Source organism: Crocuta crocuta, unplaced genomic scaffold, assembly GCF_008692635.1.
Source record: "Crocuta crocuta isolate KB4526 unplaced genomic scaffold, BGI_CrCroc_1.0 scaffold541, whole genome shotgun sequence".
Classification (NCBI taxonomy): Eukaryota; Metazoa; Chordata; class Mammalia; order Carnivora; family Hyaenidae; genus Crocuta; species Crocuta crocuta.
The window spans coordinates 905294-932085 of record NW_027531901.1 but is presented as its reverse complement, the minus strand read 5'-3'; the positions used below and the strand labels follow the sequence as shown (position 1 = coordinate 932085).

Below are 26792 nucleotides of genomic sequence, written 5' to 3'. Positions count from 1 at the left end.
GAAGTCTTAGTCTTAAGCAGGGATCTCAGTTTGGATCCTCGGTGGCCAGACCCAGTATCTCATTTCCAGTCCCACATGGGAGTTTGAAATCTAACCCAGTAGGTTATTAAAATGAACAGGGTCCCACTGAGGGCAGCCACAGGATTAGCTCATGACATTTCTTCTCTGACTTAGGTCTCCCTCATGATTTTTGGCACCTGAGGGCCTCCCTTCATGGTAAACTTATCTCTGGATTTGGTTTTTATTCTTAAGTTTGATAAATTTATTCAGCATTTATAGGTGTTTGTAACAAAAGAATTCTGTTATTTTAGTTAATTAACTAAAGCAGAAGCAAAAGTCTCCCTCTTTTATACCAATTTGTTCAGAAACAAAGTTCTAATAGCACAAGTTTGGCCTCTGCTACCTATTTTTCCTACCCTTTCCAATACTGCTGGCAATAAATTCTGAAGCCCCACTAAGTATACTAAGGACATGACTAAGGATGTCAATTACAATCTTTTATTTTTGTTGATTTTTACAGAAATCAAAATTCAAAAACTCTTAGTGCTAAAAAACAGAGTGGAATATACATGTAAACCAGAAAAATGAGATATAGAAAAAACTGAACCTAGTTCAGAATCAGAAGTTTTGGATTTAAGTCCCACCTCAATGACTAGGTAGCTGGTTGACCTCACAGATAAAAGGCTGTACTCAGTGACTTCCAACATTATTTGATTCTGTTTAATTCATAGAGAGACACCCATTAGACCATGTTTATTGACTTACTTGCCATCCAATCTGTCTAGTGTAAACAAGTAATGGCTTTGAATCTTTGGTACACTTCTTAAAACCTTTCCAATAAGGAAATGCATATATGATTATGTGGCAGTAGCTATAACATTGGCTATGTGTATTTCCTTTGTTATTAAAATTGTAAACAGGATTAAGATACTTGTCTGCTTATGACTTTTACGCACAAATTGAAAACAAGTTCTCCCACTAACTTGGTATTAACAGAGTTCACAATGTACAAATGTATAAAATCCTAACCAGGAAATAGCTGAACTGTTTAGAATACACACTGTATACTAATAAGAAGGGAGGAGGGGCGCCCGGGTGGCTTAGTTGGTTAAGCGTCCGACTTTCGCTCAGGTCATGACCTCGCGGTTCATGGGTTCGAGCCCCGCGTCGGGCTCTGTGCTGACTGCCAGCTCAGAGCCTGGAGCCTGTTTCAGAGTCTGTCACTCCCTCTCTCTCTGACCCTCCCCTGCTCATGCTGTCTCTCTCTCTCCTAGAAATAAATAAAAAATATTTAAAAAAAAAAAAATAAGGGAGGAAAGTAACTAATTAATTCATTTCCAATCTAGTGTAATAATCTCTGCATATTTTTTCTAAAGCTTATACTTATGTAAATATACCTGAATATGCAGAAACAATTTCCTGCACATAGATGTGTGTATGTGGTACTTAGACTTCCCACAATGGTTTACATGTTTGATGAAGACAAACGTAAGCTTTATCTCCTTTACCTTTTTTCTGGATCCTTTTGAAGGCACAATGAAATCATTTTCCTAAATGATTTTCCGTATTTTTTCAGCATTTCTTTATCTTGAACGCCCGTTTCCAGAGAAGGAGGATCATTTTGTAGTGTCAGCATTAAAACCTGGAAGAATTTCCGATACAACATAAACTCCTACACGCTCAGTAAAGTACTGTGGCCAACATTCTCCAATATAGACAACCTCACAATCCACGAGGAGGCTGTACTTTCTGAGGGTTCACAGCTAGCCCCGGTGTCTGGAACACAGTGTTATTCAGGTCTTTTCCACACAGGTAATATCCTACAGACGGCTGGCTTCCTAGGTCACGTGCCTGCAAGGGCTCAACAGCACTGGCAATGACTGCCCCTTAGTTAGAAACCTTTCTCCACTGGGCGCCTGGGGGCTCAGTCTGGTCAGCGTCCGACTTTGGCTCAGGTCATGATCTCACGGTTGGCGGGCTTGGGCCCCATATCGGGCTTGGCGCTGATGGAGCAGGACCTGATGTGGATTCTCTGTCTCCTTCTCTATCTGCCCCTCCCCTGCTCACGCTCTCCTGCTCTCAAAATAAACATAAAAAAAAAAAAAAAAAAAGAACCATTTCTTCAGGTCCTCTGTCCCCATTCTGTTTTTCCTTTTATTTATTTATTTTGAGAAAGAAAGAGAGAGAGAGAAAGAATCCAAAGCAGGCTCTGCACTGTTAGCACAGAGCCTGGTGTGGGCTTTGAACTCCCAAAGAGCGATATAATCACCTGAGCTGAAATCAAGAGCCGGACACTTCACCGACTGAGCCCCCCAGGCGCCCCCTCTGTCCCCATTCTTATATTACCAAAGTACTTTTAAAAAAAAAAAAAAACAGTAAAATCAGGGCGCCGGGGGGGTGAGGGGGGGCTCAGTCGGTTGCGCATCTGACTTCAGCTCCGGGCGCGATGTCACAGTTCGGGGGTTTGAGCCCCGCGTCAGGCTCAGGCTCGCTGCTGTCAGCCTGTCAGTGCACAGCCCGCTTGGGCTCCTCTGTCCCCCTCTCTGCCCCTCTCTCGCTTGCACTCTCTCAAAAATAAACATTTAAAAATAAATAAAAGTAAAATCATAGCAAAATAGAAAAGTAAAACAAAATAATAAATAAAACCATGGCACAACAGCGGGGCCCCGCTGCCTGGCCTATCCGTGGCTCCACGTCAGCAGGACCTCTGTAACCGGCCCGCGCTTCCCGGCGCTTCTATCACAGGAGTCACTGACGCGCCTGCTTGCGAGGCCTGCAGCCTCCTCCCCGTCGCTCTCTTCCGCCTTCTCTGCAGTAACTGTTTCAGTTACTCTGTCCATCCTAAATCTCTTCCTTCTTCGTAACGAAGGTAATTACTTACGTGGTGGCATTTGAGGGGATCTGTGGCTTTCTAGACTGTGTGCCTTTTTTTATAAAAGATAAGCCATGTTTCATTTGTTTTGTTTAAATTCATTCATTTATGTTTGAGAGAGAGAACACACGTAGGGGAAGGACAGAGACAGAGGGAGGGAGACAGAGACTCCGAAGCAGGACCCAGGCTCTGAGCTGTCAGTGCAGAGCCTGACACGGAGCCCAAACCCATCAACAGGGAGATCATGACCTGAACCGAAGTCAGACGCTTAACCGACTGAGCCCCCCAGGCGCCCCACAAGCCAAGCCATTTTTCTGAATACAAAGTCAACACTAAAGAATAAAAAGGGGCTCTAGTCACAATTAATACTTGCTTTTCAGATTAAATTTATATTTGCTGAAATGGAAGTACTAAAAGCTGGAGATATTTCTCACTTTGAGCAAACAGGTTAACATGTGTCTGTGTCTGGCTCCAATTCTGGCGTCACGGCCGGTAATGGGTGAAACGTGAACCTCATCTCCTCCGCTCCCCCCCTTTAAAAAGTAAACCATCCCTTTGCCTCAAAATAGCTTCCCACTTTACAGTTAAACAACATACCCTTTTCCAATCCATTTATGGTAGGATTAGTCTCTGAACAAAACTGGGACGGGCTGGGGCAGGGTGCTGGCTGTGAACCTCACCTTCATTGGTGGATACTTATGATAAGGGGCTGCCCCTGTGGCCAGTTCAATTGCTGTGATCCCAAAACTCCAGATGTCCGCCTTGAAATCATAGCCTCGGACCTGTAAAGACCAGGAAGACGTATGTGATTGCTTTTGCCACCGTAAAAGCACTTTTATCTTATTTTATTTCTCTTTTTAGTAATCTCTACACCCAGCATGGGGCTTGAACCCACAACCCAGGTATCAAGTGTTACACACTCTTCTGACTGAGCCAGGCATGTGCCCCTGAAAGCACTTTCAAAAGGAAGCTTCTAACATCTATCAAAAGCCATCAGAGTGTTCATGAGCTTTTTTAATTAAAAATATTTTTTAATGCTTATTTATTTTTGAGAGAGAGAGAGAGAGACAGAGACAGCATGAGCAGGGGAGGGGCAGAGAAAGAGGGAGACACAGAATCCGAAGCAGCTCCAGGCTCTCAGCTGTCAGCACAGAGCCCAACATGGGACTCAAACCCACAAACTGTGAGATCATGACCCGAGCTGAAGTCGGACTCCCAACCAATTAAGCCACCCAGGCGCCCAACGGAAGCGTTCATAAGTTTTAAACCAATAATCCAGAGTAAGCAAAAGCTAAATATACTTGGTAACAGGGGAAGAAAAAGCAATCTGAATAAACGTCCCCCAACAATGGTGAAACTATTAAGTATGGTACACTCAGTCCAATGAAATGTTACCTAGTCAACTAAAAGCAATGTAAATGAATTCTATCTAAAAATATGGAAAACTACTTGTGATAAAGCATTTATGAAGAAAAAAGAGTACAAAATTCTTCACAAGTTTGGATACTATTATAAAAGTACAGAATGTATTTGCCTTTTTAAATTTTTTATTAAAAATTTTTTAATGTTTATTTTTGAGAGAGCATGAGCGGGGGAGGGGCAGAGAGAGGGAGACACGGAATCCGAAGCAGATTCCAGGTTCTGAGCTATCAGCACAGAGCCCAACATGGGGCTCGAACCCACGAACTGCAAGGTCATGACCTGAGCCGAAGTCAGACACTTAACTGCCTGAGCCACCCAGGCGCCCCTCTATATGGTTTTTTTGTTTTTCTTTTTTCGTTTTTTTTTTTTTTTTAGAAAAAGAACTAGAACAAAATTGATAGCCCAGTGGTAAGTCCTGTTCTCCAAATTTTCTCTGTCACGGTATTGTTTTAACCTATTACGGTACTGTTTTAACCTGTTCGATAATGTAACTTTTATGATGAAAAAAGATACAAGGGGTGTGAATTTTTTCAAAGTTCTTAATGTGTGTTGCCAAATTTCTTTCCTTTTATACTGTCATGAGCACATTATAAAGTTAAATATTTTTCTTTCCCATCCTAAGCAACACAGGACAAGAAATAGGCTTGGGGGTGGGGGGGGAGGTGTAGTGTGACGCCTGAAATTAAAGCCCACACGATGTGCTGCCTTGACCCCCGGTAGGTGGATGGACCTCTGATGAGCCAAGTGCAAGTGGCCCCTCCAGCCTGCTCCCGAGGATAAGGTCCCCCAGCCCCAGCTCCGCCCGCCCTCAGAGGCCTTCAGACAAGCCAATCACACTGTCACCGGGAAACCCAGGCCTACCTCACTCTCTTGACACAAAAAGCAACTGTCCACTCACTGTCCCCCCGGAACACAGCCCCCGCTGACACGCGTGTCCTCCCTGCCGCCACGCGCATGTGCGACCACCAGCGTGCCGTCGGTCTCCCTGGCCCAGAACCAGGTGCTGTGGGCCCCGCACGAGCTCCCCTAGGGTGCGGACGCCTCCCCGCCCACTCGGCCAGTACAGCCACCGTAGGGACTGAAAGTGGATCCGGTTCGACATACCGACTTTCGTCTATTTCTAGGACATGTATGTAAACATCCCTGTGGAGCTGAGGCTTAGGAAGAAAGACCGGCATGGACATACTTTAGCAAATGTAACAGGTGGGAACTGGAGATGAGACACATTAGTGAGAGAAGAATTCGAGAACAAGGTCCGGGGACACAGAGGGAAAGGCAGAGAAGGAGTCGGAGAAGCGGCCCGTCAGGAAGGGGGAGAATGAGACGAGGGGAGCGGAGGCCGAAAGCCAACGAGCGGGACAAGGAGTCCGACACGGGGCGGGCTGAGAACAGCAGCCCCCGCACACGGCTGGCTGAGCGCAGCGGTTTCCGAGCAAACGGAAATGGAGCTGTGAGCAAAAGATGAGGGCATGTACTTGGTCACGTGGGCCCGAGTGCTGAACCAGTCTTCATTATACTACTGCTCAGGCTGGGCGGGGTAGAAAGCTCCAGTTTTACAGACCACTTAGAAAGATCGAGAGGCTTTTTGCTGCTGTTCTAAAGAGTGCATGGCCGCCTTAACCAAGGGCAGAGACACGCATCTCCCACAGCTAACGTGGCACAGGCATCCTCTACTTTCTGGAAGTTCCCGTTAAAGCCATCTGGCTCACACGGAAGACCTACAGTCGTGCCTGTTTCTACTTTTATTGAAAGAAACCTGGATGATTTCCACGTTTGTGAAAAAAGGCAAAAAGCGAAAGCGGAGTTCAGCGTGGGCGGCCGGCCGTGGCGGAGGCGGCGCGGGGAGACCGGTGGCGCCCAGCTCGGTCCCCAGGAGCCACGCACGGCATCAGGCCGTCAGAGCCGGGAAGTGTGTGGGCATCTGCTCTTTCTCTCCGGTTATTCTGTGCATCCAACAGCAAGATGTGTTCTCTGGCATCAGAGAAGCCTCAGGGAGGTTATTTTTTAGGTCTGGGAACGCTAAACAACTTTTCCCAGTCAATAAAAGGTAATCGCTTCTTCGCTTTGCACCGTCTCAGCTCCCAAAAGGCCTCAATAGGCACAAACCGCATTGTTCAGTGAGGGGGACCTGTGTCCCAAACAGAAGCAGACACCGCTCTGGTTTTCCATTCTGTAACAAAAACCCTAAACCATCTTTAAAAGACAAAGGACAAAGAGTACCTGTTCCATAACTTCAGGTGCCATCCAGCAAGGAGTTCCAACAAACGTCTTTCTCACTTTATTTCGGGTAATATCACCACCAGTTGCTAAAAAAGCACTAACCCCAAAGTCTGAAATAGATCCAACAACAAGGCATTAGAAGTACGGCAACTAACACAAGTAAATAGGGAAATAATACAGTTAAAGTCCTCTACACGCTACAAATGACGACATTTTCTCTTCTTTCCACAGAGGCTCTTGACTAAATTAAGGCACAGCTTAACACAGCACCATCTCAACAGATTTTCCTCCTTGCCCCAATCCATTCTATTAGCATAGTCCTTCCAGACTAAAAGTCTATGCCCGTTAACAGTAACATGCCACCCTCTCCTCCCCAGCCACCGGCAACCAGCATCCTACAATTTAGCTTCTGTGAACTTGAATACTCTTAAGGACCCGAAATAAGTAAACTCGTACGCTATTTGACTTTTGCAGCTGGGTTATTTTACTTAGCACAATGTCCTCAATGTTCATCCATTTTGTAGCATATTACAAAACTTCCCTACTTTCTAGGCTGTATAATATACCACTGTATGAATATACCACATTTTGTGTATTCTTTCATCCGCTGATGGACACTTGGGCTGCTTCCACATTGTGGCCATGGTGAATAATGATGCTATGAAAACAGGTGTCCTAATAATTACATGAGTCCCTGCTCTCCGTTCTTTGGGATTGTACACACGGAAGTAGAATTGCTGGATTATATAGTACATTAATTTTATTTATGTTTTTTAGAATGGGGAGGAGGGAAGACAGAAAGAGAGGGAGAGAAAGAGAGAAAGCATCTCAATTCCAAGCAGGCTCCACGCTCGATCTAAGGACTATGAGATCATGACCTGAGCCAAAATCAAGAGGCAGACACCTAACAGAGTGAGCCACCCAGGCACCCCAGTTCTCTGAGGAACTGCCATACTATTTTCCACAGCAGCCATACCATTTTACATTACTACCAACAGTGAACAAAAGGTTCCAATTTCTCCACATCCTCTACATTTTCTAGGTTTTTTTTTTAAGTTTATTTTGAGAGAGAGATTGAGAGAGGGAGTGCACACGAGCAGGGGAGGGGTGGAGAGAGAAGCCCAAGTAGGATCTGTGACGTCAGCACAGAGCCCAATGCAGGGCTCCATGTCACGACCACGAGATCATGACCTAAGTCAAAACCCAGAGCTGGATGAAATCAGGAGTCCACACTTAACCAACGGAACCACCCAAGCACCCGGGGGAGATTTTCGGTGGTAGCCGTCCGGATGGGATGGGATGGATCTCACTGTAGCTCAAATTTGTCTTTCCCTAGTTATTAGTGACACTGAACATCCTTATGTGCTTATTAGCAATCTGCATGTCCTCTCTGGAGAAATGTCTACTTGAGCCCATATTCTTAAAAACTCAACTTATTTAAACTAAAAATAAAAACAGTTCACCCATCTTTCCTATCCCCTACTCCTGCCTCTGGAAACCTCCAATTTGTCTTCCATATCTATGAGCTCAGGGTCTAATATATATATGTTAAGACTTCATTTCATTCAGTATTTGGCTTTCTCTGACTTATTACACATACACCAAAGCCCTCAGGGTCTATCCATAGTCATGAATGGCAAAATTCCATTATTTTCTATGAATAATATTCACCATATGTATACACCACAAATTATCCATTCCAAGAAATGTATCAATGAGCTTACCATCTACGTTTTCTTCTAGGAGCTTTACAATTTCATGTCTTACATTCAATTACATTCAAGTCTTTTTTTTTTTTTTTTTTAACATTTATTTTTTGAGAGCCAGAGCATGAGCAGGGGAGGAGCAGAGAGAGAAGGAGTCGCAGAATCCGAAGCAGGCTCCAGGCTCTGAGCTGTCAGCACAGAGACTGACATGGGCCTGGAACTCACGAACTACGAGATCATGACCCGAGCCAAAGTCAGATGCTTAACCAACGGAGCCACCCAGGCGCCTCCACATTCGAGTCTTTAATACACTTTGTTTGAGTTAACTTTTACCTATGGTGTGAGACAGTGATCCAATCCAGCTTCACTTTTTTGCATGTGGCTGTCCAATTTTCTTAATACCACTTAACGAAGACACTATCTTTCTCCCATTGTATATTATTCACTATTGTAAATAATGCAATGAACATGCATATTTCTTTCTGAGTTAGTGTTTTCATTTTCCTCGGATAAATACCCAGAGGTAAAATTACTAGATCACACAACAGTTCTACTGTAAATATTCTGAGGAACCTCCATACTGTTTTCCATTGGCTGCACCAATTTACAATCCCACAGTGCATACGGGTTCTGGTTTTCCCACATTCTTGCCAATGCTTGTTATTTCCAGTCTTTTTGATAATAACCTTTTCTAACAGGTGTGAGATATCTCGATGTGTGCGAAGTTCTGATTTGCATTTCCCTAGTAACTCATTTATCTGTTGACAATTGTGTGTCTTCTGTGGAAAAATTTATGTTCAGATCTTCTACCCATTTCTTAATCTGATTGTTCATTAAAAATTTTTTAATGTTTATTTAAGAGAGAGAGCCACGCACACAAGTGGGGCGGGGGCAGAGAGAGAGACAGACATACACACACAGAATGTGAAGCAGGCTCTAGGTTCTGAGCTGTCAGCACAGAGCCCGATGCGGGGCTAGAACTCACAAACTGTGAAATCCTGACCTGAGCCGAAATTGGATGCTAAACCAACCGCGACACCCAGGCGCCCCTGTTCATTTTTGATATTGAATTTTATGAGTTCTTTATATATTTTGGATATTAGTCCCTTATGAGATACATGATTTGCAAATATTTTCTCCCATTCAGTAGGATGCCTTTTCATTTTGTTGATTTCCTTTGCTGTGCAGATTAAAAAACATTTTTTAAAAATGTGTATTCATTTTCTGAGAGAGTGAGCGAGACAGAGCACAAGTGGGGGAGGGGCAGAGAGAGGGAGACAATCTGAAGCAGCTCCAGGCTCTGAGCTGTCAGCACAGAGCCTGACATGGGGCTCGAACTCACAATCTGTGAGATCATGACCTGAGTGAAGTCAGTCGCCCAAACGACTGAGCCACGCAGGCGCCTTGTGCATATTTTTTAAAAAGATTTTTTAAATGTTTGTTTATTTTAGAAAGAGAGGGAGGGAGGGAGGGACAAAGGGGGAGTACAGAGGATCTGAAGCAGGGTGTGCTGACAGCAGAGAGCCCGATGCAGGGCTTGAACCCACGAACTGTGAGATCATGACCTGAGCTGAAAGTTGGCACGCTTAACCGACTGAGCCTCCCCCCACCCACCCCAGCGCCCTGCTTGCAGGTTCCTCACCTGACATTCCTATGTGTTCATTTTTGCCTTAGCTGCTTTTGCTTTTGGCATCATATTCAAAAAAATCACTAAAACCTGTATCAAGGGGCTTGCCCTCCTTTTTTCTCCTAGTTTTATGGTTTCATGGCTCATATTCTTTAGTTCAATCTGAGTTAAGCTTTGCATGTGTAAGATGGTGTTCTAGTTTCATTCTTTTCCATGCGGTCATTCAATCTTCTCAACAGCATTTACTGAAGAGCCCCTCTTGACTCCTTTTCGATAAATTAATTGCTCGTGTGTTTATGGGTTTATTTCTGGGCTTTCTTTTCTGTACCATTAATCTATGCCTGTTTTTATGCAAATGTACTGTTTTCATTAGTATAGCTTTGTAATTTACTTTGAAATCAGGGAGCGTGATGCCTCCAACTTTGTTCTTTCTTGAGATTACTTTGGCTATTTGAAGTTTTTTACGATTCCATATAAATTTTAGGATTGTTCTATTTCTGAAAAACGCCATTCTAATTTCGGTAGGGATTAATATTGTTTTAGGAAGTACAGACATTTTAATATGAATTCCTCCAATTCATAGGCAAAGAGTATCTTTCCAAGAGTATCTTGAAGAAGAAGTCTTCAACTTCTTTCTCAATGTCTTGTACTTCTCCATATACTGACCGGTCTTTCACTTCTTTGATTAAATTTATTACTAGCTTTTTACTTTTTTGATGCAACTGTAAATAGGATTATTTTCTTAATTTCTCTGATAGTTCATTATTAATGTACAGAAATGCAACAGACTTGGGGCGCCTGGGTGGCTTAGTCGGTTAAGCGTCCGACTTTCGCTCAGGTCATGATCTCGCGGTTCGTGGGTTCGAGCCCCGCGTCGGGCTCTGTGCTGACTGCCAGCTCAGAGCCTGGAGCCTGTTTCAGTCTGTGACTCCCTCTCTCTCTGACCCTCCCCTGCTCACGCTGTCTCTCTCTCTCTCTCTCCTAGAAATAAATAAAAAAAAAAACATTAAAAAAAAAAAAAGAAATGCAACAGACTTACGTGTGATTTTGTATCTTGCAATTTTACTAAATTTGAATATGAGAACAGTTTTCTGATGGGAGTCTTTAGGGTTTTCTACGTTCAATATCAAGTCACCTGCAAATGGTGACAGTTTCACTTCTTGCTTTCTAATTTGGAGGCCCTTAATTTTTTACTTGCCTAGCTGCTCTGGCTAGTACTTCCAACTACACTGAATAAAAGTGGGGAGAGTTTCTTGTTTGTGATCTTATAGGAAGTGCTTTCAGCTCACCACTGAGTACATTATTAGCTGTGGGCTTGTCATATATGGCCTTTATTATGTTGAGGTATGGTCCCTCTATGCTGGCCTTACTGAGAATTATAAATGGATGCTGAATTTTGTCAAATGTTTTTTCCACATGTTGACATTGATACAGTTTTTATCCTTCATTTTGTTAATGTGTTATGTGTATCATGTTGACTAATCTGCAGATGATGAACCTTACATTTCTGGAATAAGACCCACTTCATCAAGGTGTATGGTCCTTTTAATGTATTATTGAACTGAGTATACTAATACCTGTTGAAGATTTTTGCATCTATGCCCATCAGAATATTAGCCTATAATTTTCTTGTCTTGTGTCCTTCTTGTCTGGTTTTGGTATCAGGGTAATGCCGGCCTCATAAAACATGTGTAATAGAGTTCTCACCTCTTCTTCTTCTTCTTTTTTTTTTTTTCTTTGAGAGAGTTTGAGAAGGATTGGTATTAATTCTTCTTTCAATGTCAGGTAGAATTCACTAGTGAAGCTGTCTGGTACTAGAGGGTTAGGAGGTTTCTGATGACTGATTCAACTATTTTACTAGTAACTGTTCTATTTAGGCTTTCTACTTCATGATTCAAACTTGGTAGGTTGTACATTTCCAGAAACAAATCCATTTCTTCTAAATTGCCCAATTTGCTAGCATATATTTGTTCATAGTAATCTCTCATGATCCTTTCTATTTGTAACTTTTTTTCATTTCCTTGAATCCTCTTTCTTGGTGAATCTAGCTAAAGGTTTATTTTATCTTTTCAAAGAACTAACTCTTAGTTTCAATGATCTTTTCTATTGTCACTATAGTCTCTATTTCATTTATTTCTGTACTAGTCTGTTATTTCCTTCCTTCTGCTAAGTCTGATTTGTTCTTCTTTTTCTAGTTCCTTGAGGTATAAAGTTGTCTGAGACTTTTATTTCTTGGGGTAGGTATTTATGAACTATGTACTTCCCTTTTAGAATTGCTTTGGTTTTCAGAACCAAAAGACTGGTAATTTGGGCAGGAGATGGGGGTGGGAAAAGAACTGCTTTTGTTGCATCCAATAAATTTCATATGTTACATTTCCATGTCCATTTGTCACAAGGTATTTTTATTTCTTCTTTGACACATTGGTTGTTTAGTAGCATGTTGTTTAATCTTCATATAGTCATAAATTTTCCCATTTTCTTCACATAGTTAATTTCTAGTTTCAGACCACTGTGGATAGAAAAATGCTTGATTTGATTTCAGGCATCTTAAATTTATTAAGACTTATTTTGTGGCCTAATATAGGATCTGTCATGGAAAATGTTTCATGTGTACTTGAGAAGACTGTATATTCCTTTGCTTTGTGACGTGAAGTCTAACGTGCTGTCTCCTAACTGATCTTCTGTCTGGATGACCTACTGCTGATTTAGGTGCGGGCACTACTCTTAATATATTGCTGTCTACTTCTCCCTTTAGGTCTATCAGTATTTACTTTATATATCTAGATCCTCTTATATTGGGGCAATAATTTTTACAGATTTAGTTTTTTGGACTGACCCCTTTATGTGATGCTCTTCTTTGCCTCTTATTATAGTCTTTGTTCTAAAGTCTACTTTCTCTGATATATCTGCTCACTTGTGATTTTTGTAATTTGAGTCTTTCCTCTTTTCTTCTTAGTCCACTGAGCTACAGGTTTGTCAGTTTTGGTGACCTTTTCTAAGCATCACCTCTCTACTGCTTTTCTATTCTCTATTTCCTTTATCTCTTCTCTAAATTGTATTATTTCCTTTCTTCTACTAGCTTTGGGTTTAGTTTCTTCTTTTTCTAGTTGGTTTGCTGTCTTTCTTATTTTTTAAATCAAGTATCTATAGCTATACACCTGCCCCTTAGCCAACAGTTTTGCTATATCCCATATATAGTGATTTTGTTCTCATTCATCCATATTTTTAGATTTCCCTCGTGAAGCTTTCCTTTATCCATTGGTTGTCCGAGTGTATGTTATTTAATTGCTACAAATCTGTGAAACTTTTAGTGTTCTGCTACTCATTTCTAGCTTCATCCACAAGGATCAGAGGTGTTTTGTATAACATCTTTTAAAATCTACTGGGACTTTAATATGTGGTCTAACATGGTCTATCCCAGAAAATGACCCGTGTGCACTTAAGATGAATGTGTATGCTAACCCTGGTATATTCTGTGTGCCGTTAGCTCTAGCTGGTGTATGGTGTTAAGTCTTTCATCTCCGTACCTCCTGTCTATTGTATGCATTATTGTGAATGGAGTATTCACGTCTCCCACTACTAATGTGGAGCCACTTCTCCCTTCAATTCTCTATTTCCTTCATATATTTTGTTGGCTATGTTATTATGTACAAATATTTATAACTGTCATATCTTTTTGCTGTATTGAACCTTCCATTTTTTTTTTAATTTTTAAAAATGTTTAATTTTTGAAGGAAAGACAGAGTGTGCGTAAGGGAGGGGCAGAGAGAGAGTCACAGAATCCGAAATGGGCTCCAGGCTCTGAGCTGTCAGCACAAAGCTCGACATGGGGCTCGAATTCATAGACCATGAGATCATGACCTGAGCCGAAGTCGGGCACTCAACCAACTAAGCCACCCAGGCGCCCCTATCCATCCTTTCACTTTCAATGTATTGGTGTCTGGGATCTAAAATGAGTCCCTTAACAGAGAGCATATAATTGGGCTGGATATTTTTTTAAATCTGTTCTGCCAATCTGTTCTTTGACTGGAGAGTTAATCTACTTACATTTGAAGCAATTGCTGATAAAAAAGCACTGATGTCTGCCACTGTGCTGCTTTCCATATGTCTTCTAGTTTTGTCCCTCATTTCCCGTATTACTTTAGCGTTTAGTTGACTTTTTGTTGTGAAATACTTATTTTTTTTCTCATTTCCTTGTGTTTATATTCTATAACTGTTTTCTTTTTGGTTACCATAGAGATTACATTTAACATTCTCAAGTTATAACACTTGAATTTGAATTTAAACTAGCGTAGAGGTGAACGGATGGCTCAGTCAGTAGAACATGCAACTCTTGATCAAGATCAAGGGGCCGTGAGTTCAAGCCCCATGCTGGGCATAGAGATTGCTTAATTAAAAAAAGAAAAAAAAAAAAAGTTTTTTAAATCTTGAATTTATACCAGCCTAACAATAATAATACAAAATCTCTTCTCCTTTACAGCACTATGCCCCATTGGTTGTTATCACAAAATTATAACTTAATACACAGTGTTCAAAAACATGAACTGATAATTCTTCTAAATACATTGGTCTCAAGCAGAAAATATGTTCTGGATTTACAAACCAGTTAATAGTAATAACTTTTAGACCACTGTACACATTCCTATACAAAACAAAAAGTGAACTCACAATCCATGGTTACAAAAAAACTGGCAATTATACTTCCCCATGTATTTACCTTCATGAGATTGTTATTTCTTCACACTGCATCGAGTTATTGTCTAGTGTTCTTTCATCCCACTCTGCAGGACGCCTGTGAGCAGTTCTGGCAGGCACATCAACTGGAAACAAACTTCCTCAGCTTCCGTTTATCTGGGAGTGTCTTGATATATTTCTTGTTTTTAAGGAGGATTTTACCAGATACAGAATTCCTGATTGACAAATATTTTTTTTAACCACTTTAGATACATTGGCCCACTGCCTTCTGACCTCCAAAGCTTCTCATGGGAAATTTGCTAACTGCCTTACTGAGGATCGCTTGATTGTGATGAGTCATTTTTATCTCCTACTTTCAAGATTCTTTGCCCTTGGCTTTCATAGTTTGATTACACTGTGTGTCTGTGTAGGTCTCTTAGAGTTCACCCTACTTGGAGATTGCTGAGCTTCTTCGATGTTTATATCCATGTTCTCCATCAAGTTTGCAAAGTTTTCAGCCATTATTTATTCAAATATTCTCTCTGCTCATTTCTCTCTCCTCCTCCTGGGACTCCCCACATGTGTACTGGTCTGCTAGATGGTGGCCAACAGGTCCTTCGAGCTCTGTTCACTTTTCTTCCATCTTTGTCCTTTCTGTTTCCCAGACTGTAATTTCCATTTTCCCACCTTCACATTCATCAATTCTTTTTTCAGCCAACTCAAATCTGCATCTGCATTTGAATTCTTCTAGTGGGTTTTCCATTCTGTGATACAAGTTACTGACTGTGCTCTGCAGCTCCGGTGTCTTTCATTTGTTTCTAGGTTCTCTCTCTTTACTCCTAGTTCCATGCTGTTCACACACTGTCTTCTTGGTCTAGAGGATCTGCCGTCAGGTCCTTTTCAGTGACAGTTTCTGTCCCTTTGAATNTGCCCTTGGCTTTCATAGTTTGATTACACTGTGTGTCTGTGTAGGTCTCTTAGAGTTCACCCTACTTGGAGATTGCTGAGCTTCTTCGATGTTTATATCCATGTTCTCCATCAAGTTTGCAAAGTTTTCAGCCATTATTTATTCAAATATTCTCTCTGCTCATTTCTCTCTCCTCCTCCTGGGACTCCCCACACGTGTACTGGTCTGCTAGATGGTGGCCAACAGGTCCTTCGAGCTCTGTTCACTTTTCTTCCATCTTTGTCCTTTCTGTTTCTCAGACTCTGTAATTTCCACTTTCCCACCTTCACATTCATCAATTCTTTTTTCAGCCAACTCAAATCTGCATCTGCATTTGAATTCTTCTAGTGGGTTTTCCATTCTGTGATACAAGTTACTGTGCTCTGCAGCTGCAGTGTCTTTCGTTTGTTTCTAGGTTCTCTCTCTTTACTCCTAGTTCCATGTTGTTCACACACTGGTTTCTTGGTCTAGAGGATCTGCCGTCAGGTCCTTTTCAGTGACAGTTTCTGTCCCTTTGAATGGGCTTTGAACGGGTTATACTTTCTGGTTTCATTGAATGCCCTGTGATCTTTTTGTTAAAAACTGGACATTTGAATCCAATGATATGGCAATTCTGGAAATCAGATTTTCTCCCTTTCCTAAAGTTTGAAGCTTTTTTTGTTACTGTTTTTATTTTGGCTGTGATAGACTGTCTGGGTCAAGCATTAGCCTGAAGTATAAACAAGCTCTTCTCAGGACTCTTCTGCTCTTCTGTACTTTTTCCTGGAATGTGCAGGAAATTTTCCAATTTTACCCATAAATGTAGCTGTTTTTTAATGCCCGGCTCCAAAAATGGGCAGAAGAGAAAAACAAAGGGAAGGTAGAAAGATACTGGCCCCATAATTCCCCTGGAAATCTTCTGGAGGGGAGCGGGTGCCACAACAGTGGCCATCTCCCTCTTTGTCTGCACCACTGTGACCAGAAGTAGCAATCAGTGATCAGAGCACAGGCCCGTGACATTTAGAAGACAGGGTCCACTGTGCCCACCGTGGGTCACACAAGCCGTCTGCCAGGGGTTCCAAAACCATGTGCACAGCTGCGTGCCAGGAGGCTGATGCAGGGGACAGGTAGCTCTGACAGTGACCGAAATTAACCGCAATTTACCTTCCAAAGCTTCCCCTAGAGCTTGCAAGCCTTCCAAGGAACTGCAGAATTATAAAATACAGTAGTTACATCAGACAGATTTGGCTGGTTCAGTCGCTGTCTAGGTGTGGAGAGTCTCCTGGCATCTCCTACTCCACCACCTTCCCAGAGTCCTCTCTTCTTTAGTTTTTTACCACTTGGTTTTGCCTCTTTAAACAATACAGTATTAACCGTGCCTGGTTTTGAACTTATATAGCTGAAATCACATGCTACATATTCTATTTCAACTGTTTTATTTCAACTTATCTCTTTATAATATACCAATGCTTTTGAATGTAGTTGTAATTCTATCCATAGTCATCACTACATAGTGTTCCAATGTAGAAGTTTACCAGTTTACCATAATTTATTTATTCATTCTATTTATAAAGGGCATTGGGACTGTCTCAAACTTTCAATGCTCATGAACACTGAGCACACATAAGCATAATCTTCTCTAGGCCGTACATCCAGAAGCCAAAGTTTTAGGGTACACATATTTGAATGAATTCATTCTCCCACCATCAAAACATGAGATTTTTCCTTGCTCTACACTGACACTAACCATTGTACTGTCCGATGTTTTTGCCGGGTCATCCATTGTAACTTGGCATCCCAATGCTATCTGACAGGTGTACCTTGTGATTTAATGCTTCTCTTTACTATACTCCACAGATACTATGTTTGTTAGGAAATGAAATATTAAATATTTAAATCAGGCCAAGTAATAACCCTGCAGGGGCCTCTAAGTGTTCATGTGGAAGGAAGAGACACACAGTCTCTCACTTTAAATCAAAAGCTGGAAATGATTAAGCTTAGTAAGGAAGGCATGTTGAAAGCCCGAATGAACAAAAAGCTAGGTAGGCCTCTTGCATTAGTCAGCCAAGATGTGAATGAAAAGGAAAAGTTCTCGAAGGAAATCATTGCTGATATAGAGAAGGCTGTAGTGCTCCGGCTAGAAAATCGAACCAGCCACAACATTCCCTGACACCAAAGGCTAATCTAGAGCAAGGCCTTAGCTCTCTTCAATTCTAGGAAGGCTGAGAGCAGTGAGGAAGCTGCAGAAGAGAAGTCTGAAGCCAGCAGAGGTTGGTTCATGAGGGTTAAGAAGCCATCTCTAGAACAAAAGAGTGTGACGTGGAGCCGCAAGTGCAGACACAGAAGCTGTAACGAGCTACTGGAAGATCTGACCACGTTAATTCACGAAGGTCGTGACCCGGAACAACAGGTCTTCCTTTGGAAGAAGATGCCACCTAGAACCTTTTAGCTCGAATGAAGTCAATGTCTGGCTTCAAAGCCTCAAAGGACAGGCTGACTCTCGTTAGACGCCAGTGCAGCTGGTGACTTTAAGTTGAAATCCATGTTTATTTACTAGTCCAAAAATGCTGGGGCCCTTAAGAATGACGCTAAATCTACTCTTCCTGTGCTGGGACAGTACAGTAACACAGCACAGATCTGTTTACCACATGGCTTACTGAGTATTTTAAGACCACTGCTGAGACCTACTACTCAGAAAAAAGGTGCCTTTCAACACGTGACTGCTCAGTGACAAGGCACGCAGCCGCCCAGGGCGGCACAGAGCTGTACGAAGAGATGATTGTGCAGCCGTGCCTGCCAAGCCGGCACCCGTTCTGCAGCCCGTGCACCAAAACCTCGTTCTTACTTTAAGTCTTATGATTTAACAAACACATTCTATAAGGCTAGGGATTCCTCTACTGGGATCTGGGCAAAGTAAACTGAAAACCCTCTGGAAAGAATTCACTATTCTAGACGCTATTAAGAACATGTGTGATTCACGGGAAGATGTGAAAATATCAACATGAACAGGAATTTGGGGAAGTGGACTCCAACCTCCCGGAGGACTCTGAGGGGTTCAAGGGTTCAGCGGAGGAAGCACCTGCAGATGGGGGGGTGGGGGGAACAGCCAGAGAACTAGACTTAGAAGCAGAGCCTGAAGATGTGACAAACAGCTGCAATCTAGCGATAAAACCTGAACGGTGAGGGGCTGCTTCTTACGGAGGAGCAAAGAAGGGAGTTTCCTGGCACAGCATGTTTTCCGGGTGGAGACACTGTGGAGATCATTGAAGGAAAGGACTGTGACATACACTTAGCTGACAAGGCCATGGCAAGGTGTGAGAGGACCGACTGCAATTCTGAAAGAAGTTCTTCTGTGGGTAAGAGGGCATCACATATTACAGAGAAATCGTTTGTGAAAACAAGAGTCAATTGTAGCAAATGTTATTGTTGTCCTATGCTCAGGGCATGGCTAAGGCCACCCCAGCCTCCAGTGGCCGCTGCCCTGATCAGTCAGTGACCATCGACATGGAGGCGGGACCCTCCGCCAGCAAAACCTTTATGACTCACTGAAGCTCGGAGGATGCTTAACACCTTTTAGCAATAAAGTGTTTTAAATTAAGGGATGCTCCCTGTTTTTTTAGAAATACTATAGTGCAGACTATAGTAGGAATGTAAATATATACTCAGGGAAACCAACAAATTCATCTGACTTGCCATTTTGCAATGCAATTGTGCTGGTCGGGAGCTAAGCCCACACCATCTCCGAGGTACGCCTGTGCCAGGCATTTACCTGATAACTAGTGAGGCTGAACACCTTTCATTACACTTATGTTTTGATGTCTTCATTTGGGAATCTTTTGTCCATTTCATCTGATTCTTTTCTTAATGAGATCTTTCTGTATTCTAAATTGAAGCCCTTTGTCAGTTCATGCTGCGAATATATTCTCTACTCTGTGGTTTGCCTTTTTGTTTAATGACGATAAACCGTTTGTTCCTCTTTCAATAAAGAGAAAGGAACTGGGAATTTTAAAGGAGTCAAATTGATCGATCTTATGGTAAAAAAATTTTTTAATGTTTTTATTTATTTTTGAGTGAGAGAGCCAGAGCATGAGTGGGGGAGGGGCAGAGAGGGAGGGAGACATAGAATCGGAAGCAGGCTCCAGCCTCTGAGTTGCCAGCACAGAGCCTGACGCAGGGCTCAAACCCATGAACCGTGAGATCATGACCTGAGCTGAAGTTGGATGCCCAATGAACTGAGCCACCCAGGCACCCCTTTTCTTTTATGTTAGAGCATTATGTGGCCTGGTAAAAATACTTCCTTAGGTTGGGACATGAAGGAAGATGTGCACTTAAATTATCTTCTAAAGCTGAAGAAATGAGTTATGGTCTGGGTGAGTATCTTCCTCCCACCAAACACCTAGCATGGCGGTGGCAGTGCGGGCCGAAGCCAAGGCCTCTTCAGACGTACGGCCTGCAGTACGGCTGCCCTGGGGGGCAGTTCACCAGGAGAGCTAGCTGTGGATGGTCCTGGACCCGAACTCTCATCTCCAGCCCCGAATTTGCCAAAAGTGCACTTCCACCTCTCAGACTCCTCTTAATTGGCAAGTACCCAAACCAGGCCAGGACAGAAGCAGCTCCGTGTCCCTTCTCTACATCACGTCACTTCACAAGCACTAAGGTTTCTTGACTTCCTCTCCTTCAAAGGAAAGCACAGGATGCTGGGAGAATGCATAAGAGATGGCTCTTTGGCTACTAGAACTGATCTGTGAATTCAGCAAAGCCGCAGGATACAAAATCAATGTACAGAAATTGATTACATTTTTATACACAAATAATGAAGCACCAAAAAGAGAAATCAAGAAACCGATCTCATTCACAACTGCACAAAAAAAACATCAAATACCTAGGAATAAACCTAACCAAGGATATAAGAGATCTGTATGATGAAAACTATAGAAAACTTATGAAGGAAATTGAAGAAGACACAAAGAAATGGAAAAACATTCCATGCTCATGGATTGGAAGAATAAATATTGTTAAAATGTCATTACTACCCAAAGCAATCTACACATTCAATGCAATCCCAATCAGACTTGCACCAGTATTCTTCTCAAAGCTAGAACAAACTACCCTAAAATTTGTATGGAACCACAAAAGACCCCGAATAGCCAAAGTAATATTGAAGAAGAAAACCAAAATGGGAGGCATCACCATCCCAGACTTTAGCCTCTACTACAAAGCTGTCATCATCAAGACATCATGGTATTGGCACAAAAACAGACACATAGACCAATGGAATAGAACAGATAACTCAAAACTGGACCCACAAATGTATGCCCACTAATCTTTGACAAAGGNGGCTGATGGGGGGGGAGAGGGGAAGGGGGGAGATGGGCATGGAGGAGGGCACTTGTGGGGATGAGCACTGGGTGTTAGATGGAAACAAACTTGATAATAAACTAAGAAAAAAAAGAAAAGAGAGAGATGGCTCTTTGAGGGTAAGGAGTGATGACCGGAACGTAATGAGTGATGGACAGAAAAATGTCTAAGATCAAAGCTGCAGGGGAGTAGTGCGATCTGAGAGTGAGCAGGGATGCGCCGACACAGGCTGCTTGACTAGGGACAGTCCAGGGACCACAGGAGAACGCTGGCTCTGGAACGTGAGTGGGAAGTCAGGTGGTTCTACTGACCACTAAACCAAAATCAAAAGAAATACTACTCATTACCTGCAATCTGGACCGAGCCATCCTCTCCAAGAAGAATGTTTCCAGCTTTCACGTCTCTTTAAGAAAAAAAAAAAAAAAGTTACATATTAAAAAACACCTCTTCTTTGAAGTCACATAATTTAAGCAACTGCTCTCTGTATTCACACAACACTGGCAATATTTAAATTCTCTATTTAACATGAAAGGGTATTAAGGCCAATAGCAAACAATTTCTAACATTTCAGGCACTTGTACCAGAATCATTAAATATTATTTTTAAAAAAGCTACAATAACAAATAGGTTTTTACTATAAAATCTAGAAAACCCAATGTGATGAAACACTTGTTGGAATAATAGTGGCCAAAGAATGCAACCCTCACCTACCGTCACTTAATTCTACTTTTTGAAATATATTGATTAAAAGAACTTTTTTTACAGTTTATTTTGAGAGCGAGCGAACATAAACAGGGTAGGGTAGGGACGGGGCGGGGGAATTCCAAGGCTCAAACTCACAAACCCTGAGATAACAACCTGAGCCAAAACCAAGAATTCGACACTTAACCAACTGAGCCACCCAAATGCCCCGAAATATATTGATTTTTTTCCACAACTTAATACATGATCAAAATTTTTCTTTTTTTTTCTTTTTCTTTTTTGAGAAAGAGAGTGATGTGCAAGTGGGCTAGAGGGACAGAGAGAGAATCTCAAGCAGACTCCCTGCTCAGCACAAGAGCAAGTCTAGGGGCCTGATCCCACGACCCTGGGATCATGACCTGAGCCGAAATCGAGAGTAAGACGCTCCATAAACTGAGGCATCTAGGCGCCTCTCAGAATTTTTAAATGGTCGGGATGTGGTTGAAAACAGGGACTATCCTATGCCTGAGACATAAAGTAGATATAAATCATGCAAACATCTTTATATTTTTACTGGTGACTATTTTTAACTCAAATAGTACACATGCACACATTCTCATTATAAAAACCTAAATGTCACTGAAAAGCCCGAAGTCCCTCTGAGCACCATTCTCAAGCCTACTACTCTTACCACAGTTTTCAACTGCTACCAGGCTAGTCACTATAGTATGTCCCTGTGACCTCGCTGGGCTTTTCTTCCAACAGAGATGACATTATGTTGTCCATTCAAAGCTACACCTTGTTTTCCTCACGCAACAGTGTGTTCACAGCGTCTGGCAAAATTTAAACTCCTCAAGTCCTAGGAGTAGCAACCCCACTTCTTGGTAACCTAGCAACCCCCACCAATGTACGAGCAAGGGGGTCAGTACAGCACCGTCTGCACTAATAAACCCAAAGTGGTAACAACCGAGAAGGCCAACAGCAGCAGAAAGGCTGAACTAATTGTCACAGCCTGAAACGGAGTGAGGTCAATCATTACGGTGTGACCTGAAATACCCTCTACTACACATGACGAAACAAGCAAATCAAATGAGAGGATGACGAATTTTGTAGGATATCATTAATGTCACACTCTCGCACACGCACGCACACACACACACACACGCACATGCACGCGCACACACGCACTACATTTAGCCAGATGGAGAGTAATGAATGGTTCCTTCTGTGGACAGGAATGGGTTTGGAATCCAGGCAAACAGTGTTTGAATTATCTTGTGGAAATGTGATCACGTATTTATTTTGTAATTAAAAATAAATACATAATTAAATAAACAAAAGAGAGCCAGTCTTTGAAGCCAGACAAGGAAGAGCAAGGCAGCTTTGTCACGAAAAGGGGCCAGCGAGAAGCACAACGCCGCACCCTTTCCCCGCCCGTCTTCTCCTTTCCCTTTAGATCATGACCGCTCCTCAGGGAGAAAACCGAGGGGAGCCTGGGGGGCTGTCGGGTAAGCGTCCGACTTGGGCTCGGGTCATGATCTCATGGTTCACAGGCTGGAGCGCCGGGTCGAGCTCTGTGCCGACAGCTCGGAGCCTCCTTCACTCTCTCTACTTTCTCTGTGCTCCCCTTTCTCTCTACTCCTCCGCTCGTGCTCTGTCCCTCTCTCTAAAATAAACATTAAAAAACTGTTTTTAAGTCACCAGTAATTTCACAGCCGTGTACAGGAGCTTCAGCACAGCAGGCAACACCTTTCCTGAACGCACAGTGACACAGAGGCTATCCTGCTACTGAGGACTCTGCTCACACCTCCAAGCGAGTTAGCGGACACTTGCCCAGAGGCTGACTCGGAGTAGAAGCCAGTTACGTGCACTCTACAAACATCACGTCTCTGACTCCAGATATGAGTAGGAGAGAAATGAGGGCCTTCCCTTCTCTTGGCGACAAAAACCATCCAAGCCAACCACGAACCTCGACTCCCTTTCCTGAGCTCATGCGGAGTGACGTCTCAAACTCAAATCCTGTACAGCCACTTCCCCTGTCTTCCCGCAGCAGGCTGTCACCCGGCGTTCGCCCAGACTGCAGGAATCCGAGCACGTTCTTCGGGCTGTCCCTCGGCACGAGCTAAGACCTGGGCCTGGGCCTTCCAGGTTTCTGTATCGCCCAGCATCATGATGAGCACACAGGAGGCATCTCCCAGGTATTCGCCACATGTACTTCAGTAACTACACAGGAGACCGTCTCCTTAAATCCTCTTCTGGAGATAAGCGGGGGTAGTAAATGAATAAATAGTTCAATCCAACTAAATACCAAAATAAAACTGGGCCGTTCCCGTCCCCCCATCCCCAGCCCCAACTCCCACCTCCTAACTCTGTTCCACGTGTTGGGGCTGGACCCTAACACGCCGCAGTCACCCAGACAACGCAGCCGTCCGACAGGAGGCCGACTTCGTACAGTGAAATACCATGAACGGCATCGAATATATGAAGCAATCCGGAAACCTCACCAAATATTTGCTTAAGTGAAATATTACTATGTATGTATGTTGCCATTGTCTTTTTTTTAGGAAGAAAATAAGGAAAAGAGGGATATACATATGTTTATATTGGCATAAAATCTCTCTCAAAGGAGTCACAAGCAGATGGCAAGAAATGGTTCCATTTGGACCAGGATACTAGAGGTTCAGGGAAGGAAGACGACTTTTTAAAAAACACGTCATTTTTTGGAACCATTTTAGATTTACAAAGAAATTGAGAAGATCGTGCAGAGGGTTTCCCATATACCTGACATTCAGTTTCCCCATAATTAACACCTTACATCAGTACGGTACTTGCACCACATTCATGAGACCAGTACTGATGCACGGTTATTAAAGTCCACAATTTATTCAGAGTTTTTAAAGTTTCTACCTACTGTCCCTCTTCTGTCCCTGGATCCCATGCAGGATTCCACATTAGTTATGTCTCCTCAGGTTCCGCTTGTCTCTGACAGTTTCTTGGACTCTCCTTGTTTTTGATGACAGTGACAGCTCTGAGGAATGATGGTCAAGTACTCTGTAGTAAATTCCTCTAACGGAATTTTCCTCATGATTAGACAGGTGTTAGGAATTCGGGGAAGGAAAACCACGAAGCGAATGCCACTTTCATCACACGGTAGCAAGGTACGTAGTATCAATATGATTCAGTACAGCTGATACTGACAGGACTTTTCTTTATCATCTACCATTTTGTGCTTTTTGAATATTTAAGCCACATATATGTGCTACCTATTCAACTACTGTTTTATACCAGCCTCTGTCTTTTGTAAGTGAAGAGGCAGTAATCCTTTTTCAGTGGAGCCTGCGCGCAGGGGACTCGGCTCCCGAGCAGCACCCCCGGCAGGTCCGTCCCCACCGGGAGCCAGAGGCCAGGCTGCAGGGCAGCTTCCCGGAGCGAAAGCCAGAGAAGAGGTGAGGCTAACTGGCGCTCCGCACAACCAAACACACCAGCCCGTCCTCCTATGCACGAACGGGGCAACCAGCCTTCCAAGGAAAAGATTTGCAACCAGACACGTGGAAATCCACACAGTCCTTCAGAAAACAACTGTCTTCACTCTGCCACAAATAGCAAGCGACCCAGCAGCCCCCACAGTCAAACCCACCATCTGTTCTCCAGTGAGAACAGTGAGCGTTGTTTTCCACAGCTTAATGCCATCCCTCACATGTCACTACGGCACCAAAGTTACACATTCCGTGCAAAATTAAAAGGAATGTCATATCATTCATAAGGAGCCTCTTTAACATTTTTTTCAAAAAAGGAGTATCATAGAAAGAAGTAAGAAAGACGGTGAGTTTTTTCACAGCTTGCTGCCATCCCTCACATGTCACTATTGCACCAAAGTTACACACTCCATGCAAAATTAAAAGGAATATCACAGACACGCTTGACCCTTCCATTAGCACACGGCACAAGTTACTGCCCGCAACATGTTGACGACTCATCAAGAGTTTGTGGAAAACTTGAAAAAGGTCTAGGGAAGCAATGAATCAAAACTAAAGCTGGAAAATACACTATCTTTTAAGCATCTTTAACTGGCTGACTAGCCAACATTTCTGCTGGGCCTAACCTCTTTGATGGGAAAAATATTGGAAGAGGTGGATACAGAGAGACAAGTTCAAGTCTAATTTAGAGACCTGCTCACCTAGTTAAAACCTCTAAAGCCGAGAGGGTCAGCCGGAACACAGCGAAGACGGAGGAAAATTATTTGACCTGACCACCAGTCTAACCCACAAATGTAGCCAAAATGAAGATGAGAAGTGGCGAAACCCCCTACATAGGTTCAGCCGTGCCCCAGGAAGGCCGCCCTCCCCCGAGCCCGCTGAAGGCTCAGGGCAGCTCACGGCTCAGCGTGGCTGCCGTCGAAGTGTAAGCAGTGGCTCAGCCTTCACTGCACATCACAATCACTGGGGAGCTTTTAAAGGTCCCAGGGCCAAGGTGCCCAGGTGGCTCAGTCGGTCGACTGTTGACTTCGGGTCTTGTGGTTCATGAGTTCGAGCTCCACGTCGGGCTCTGTGTTGACAGCTCAGAGCCTGGAGCCTGCTTTGCAGATTCTGAGTCTTTCTCTCTCTCTGTCCCTCTTCCAATTATACTGTCTCTCTCTCTCTCTCAAAAATAAATAAAACATTAAAAAAAATTTTTTTAAGTCCCAATGCCAATGCATCATCTCAGGCCAGTTGAATGAGTTTCTTGCGAGGGATCCAGGAATCAGTACTTATTAAAGCTTCCGAGGTGATTCCAGTATGTAGCCAAGGTTGAGAGTCTCTGCTTTAAAGTGTGAAGACAGGGGCACCTGGGTGGCTCAGATGGTTAAGGGTCCAACTTCGGCTCAGGTCATGATCTCACAGTCACGGTTTATGGGTTCAAGCCCCACGTCGGGCTCTGGTGCTGAAAGCTCAGAGCCTGGAGTCTGTTTCAGTCTGTGTCTCCCTCTCTCTCTGCCCCTCCCCTGCTCACGCTGTCTCTCTCTCAGAAATAAATAACACATTTAAAAAAAATTTTAAATAACTAACTAACTAACTAAAGTGTGAGGATAAAGAATCCATCCCAGCAACACGGCAAACTACGCACGGCCAACAGCCTCCCGTCACTACCGCCCGGGCCTCTGCAAACCCCGCCTCCCCTGCTACACGCACGGCGAGATGCCGGACACATCAGGAAGGGAAATCGTCACACGAAATAAGACGAAGTCCTCGCGTTTCAGAAATGACAGGGGCGGGGGCGCCCGGGTGGCTTAGTCGGTTAAGCGTCCGACTTTCGCTCAGGTCATGATCT

General features: G+C 43.2%; 1 protein-coding gene across 1 annotated transcript in view; it reads right to left on the bottom strand.

Annotated features, from left to right (window-relative positions):
- Positions 1–26792, bottom strand: part of OXSR1 (oxidative stress responsive kinase 1) — a 91277-nt gene that overhangs the window by 23939 nt on the left and 40546 nt on the right. Inside the window, exons 7-10 of the mRNA XM_077774012.1 lie at positions 21152–21207; positions 6515–6624; positions 3553–3654; positions 1509–1642 (exon numbers count right to left, since the gene is read on the bottom strand). Of these exons, the coding sequence (XP_077630138.1) occupies positions 1509–1642; positions 3553–3654; positions 6515–6624; positions 21152–21207 (402 nt within the window). The remainder of the gene's footprint in view (positions 1–1508; positions 1643–3552; positions 3655–6514; positions 6625–21151; positions 21208–26792) is intronic.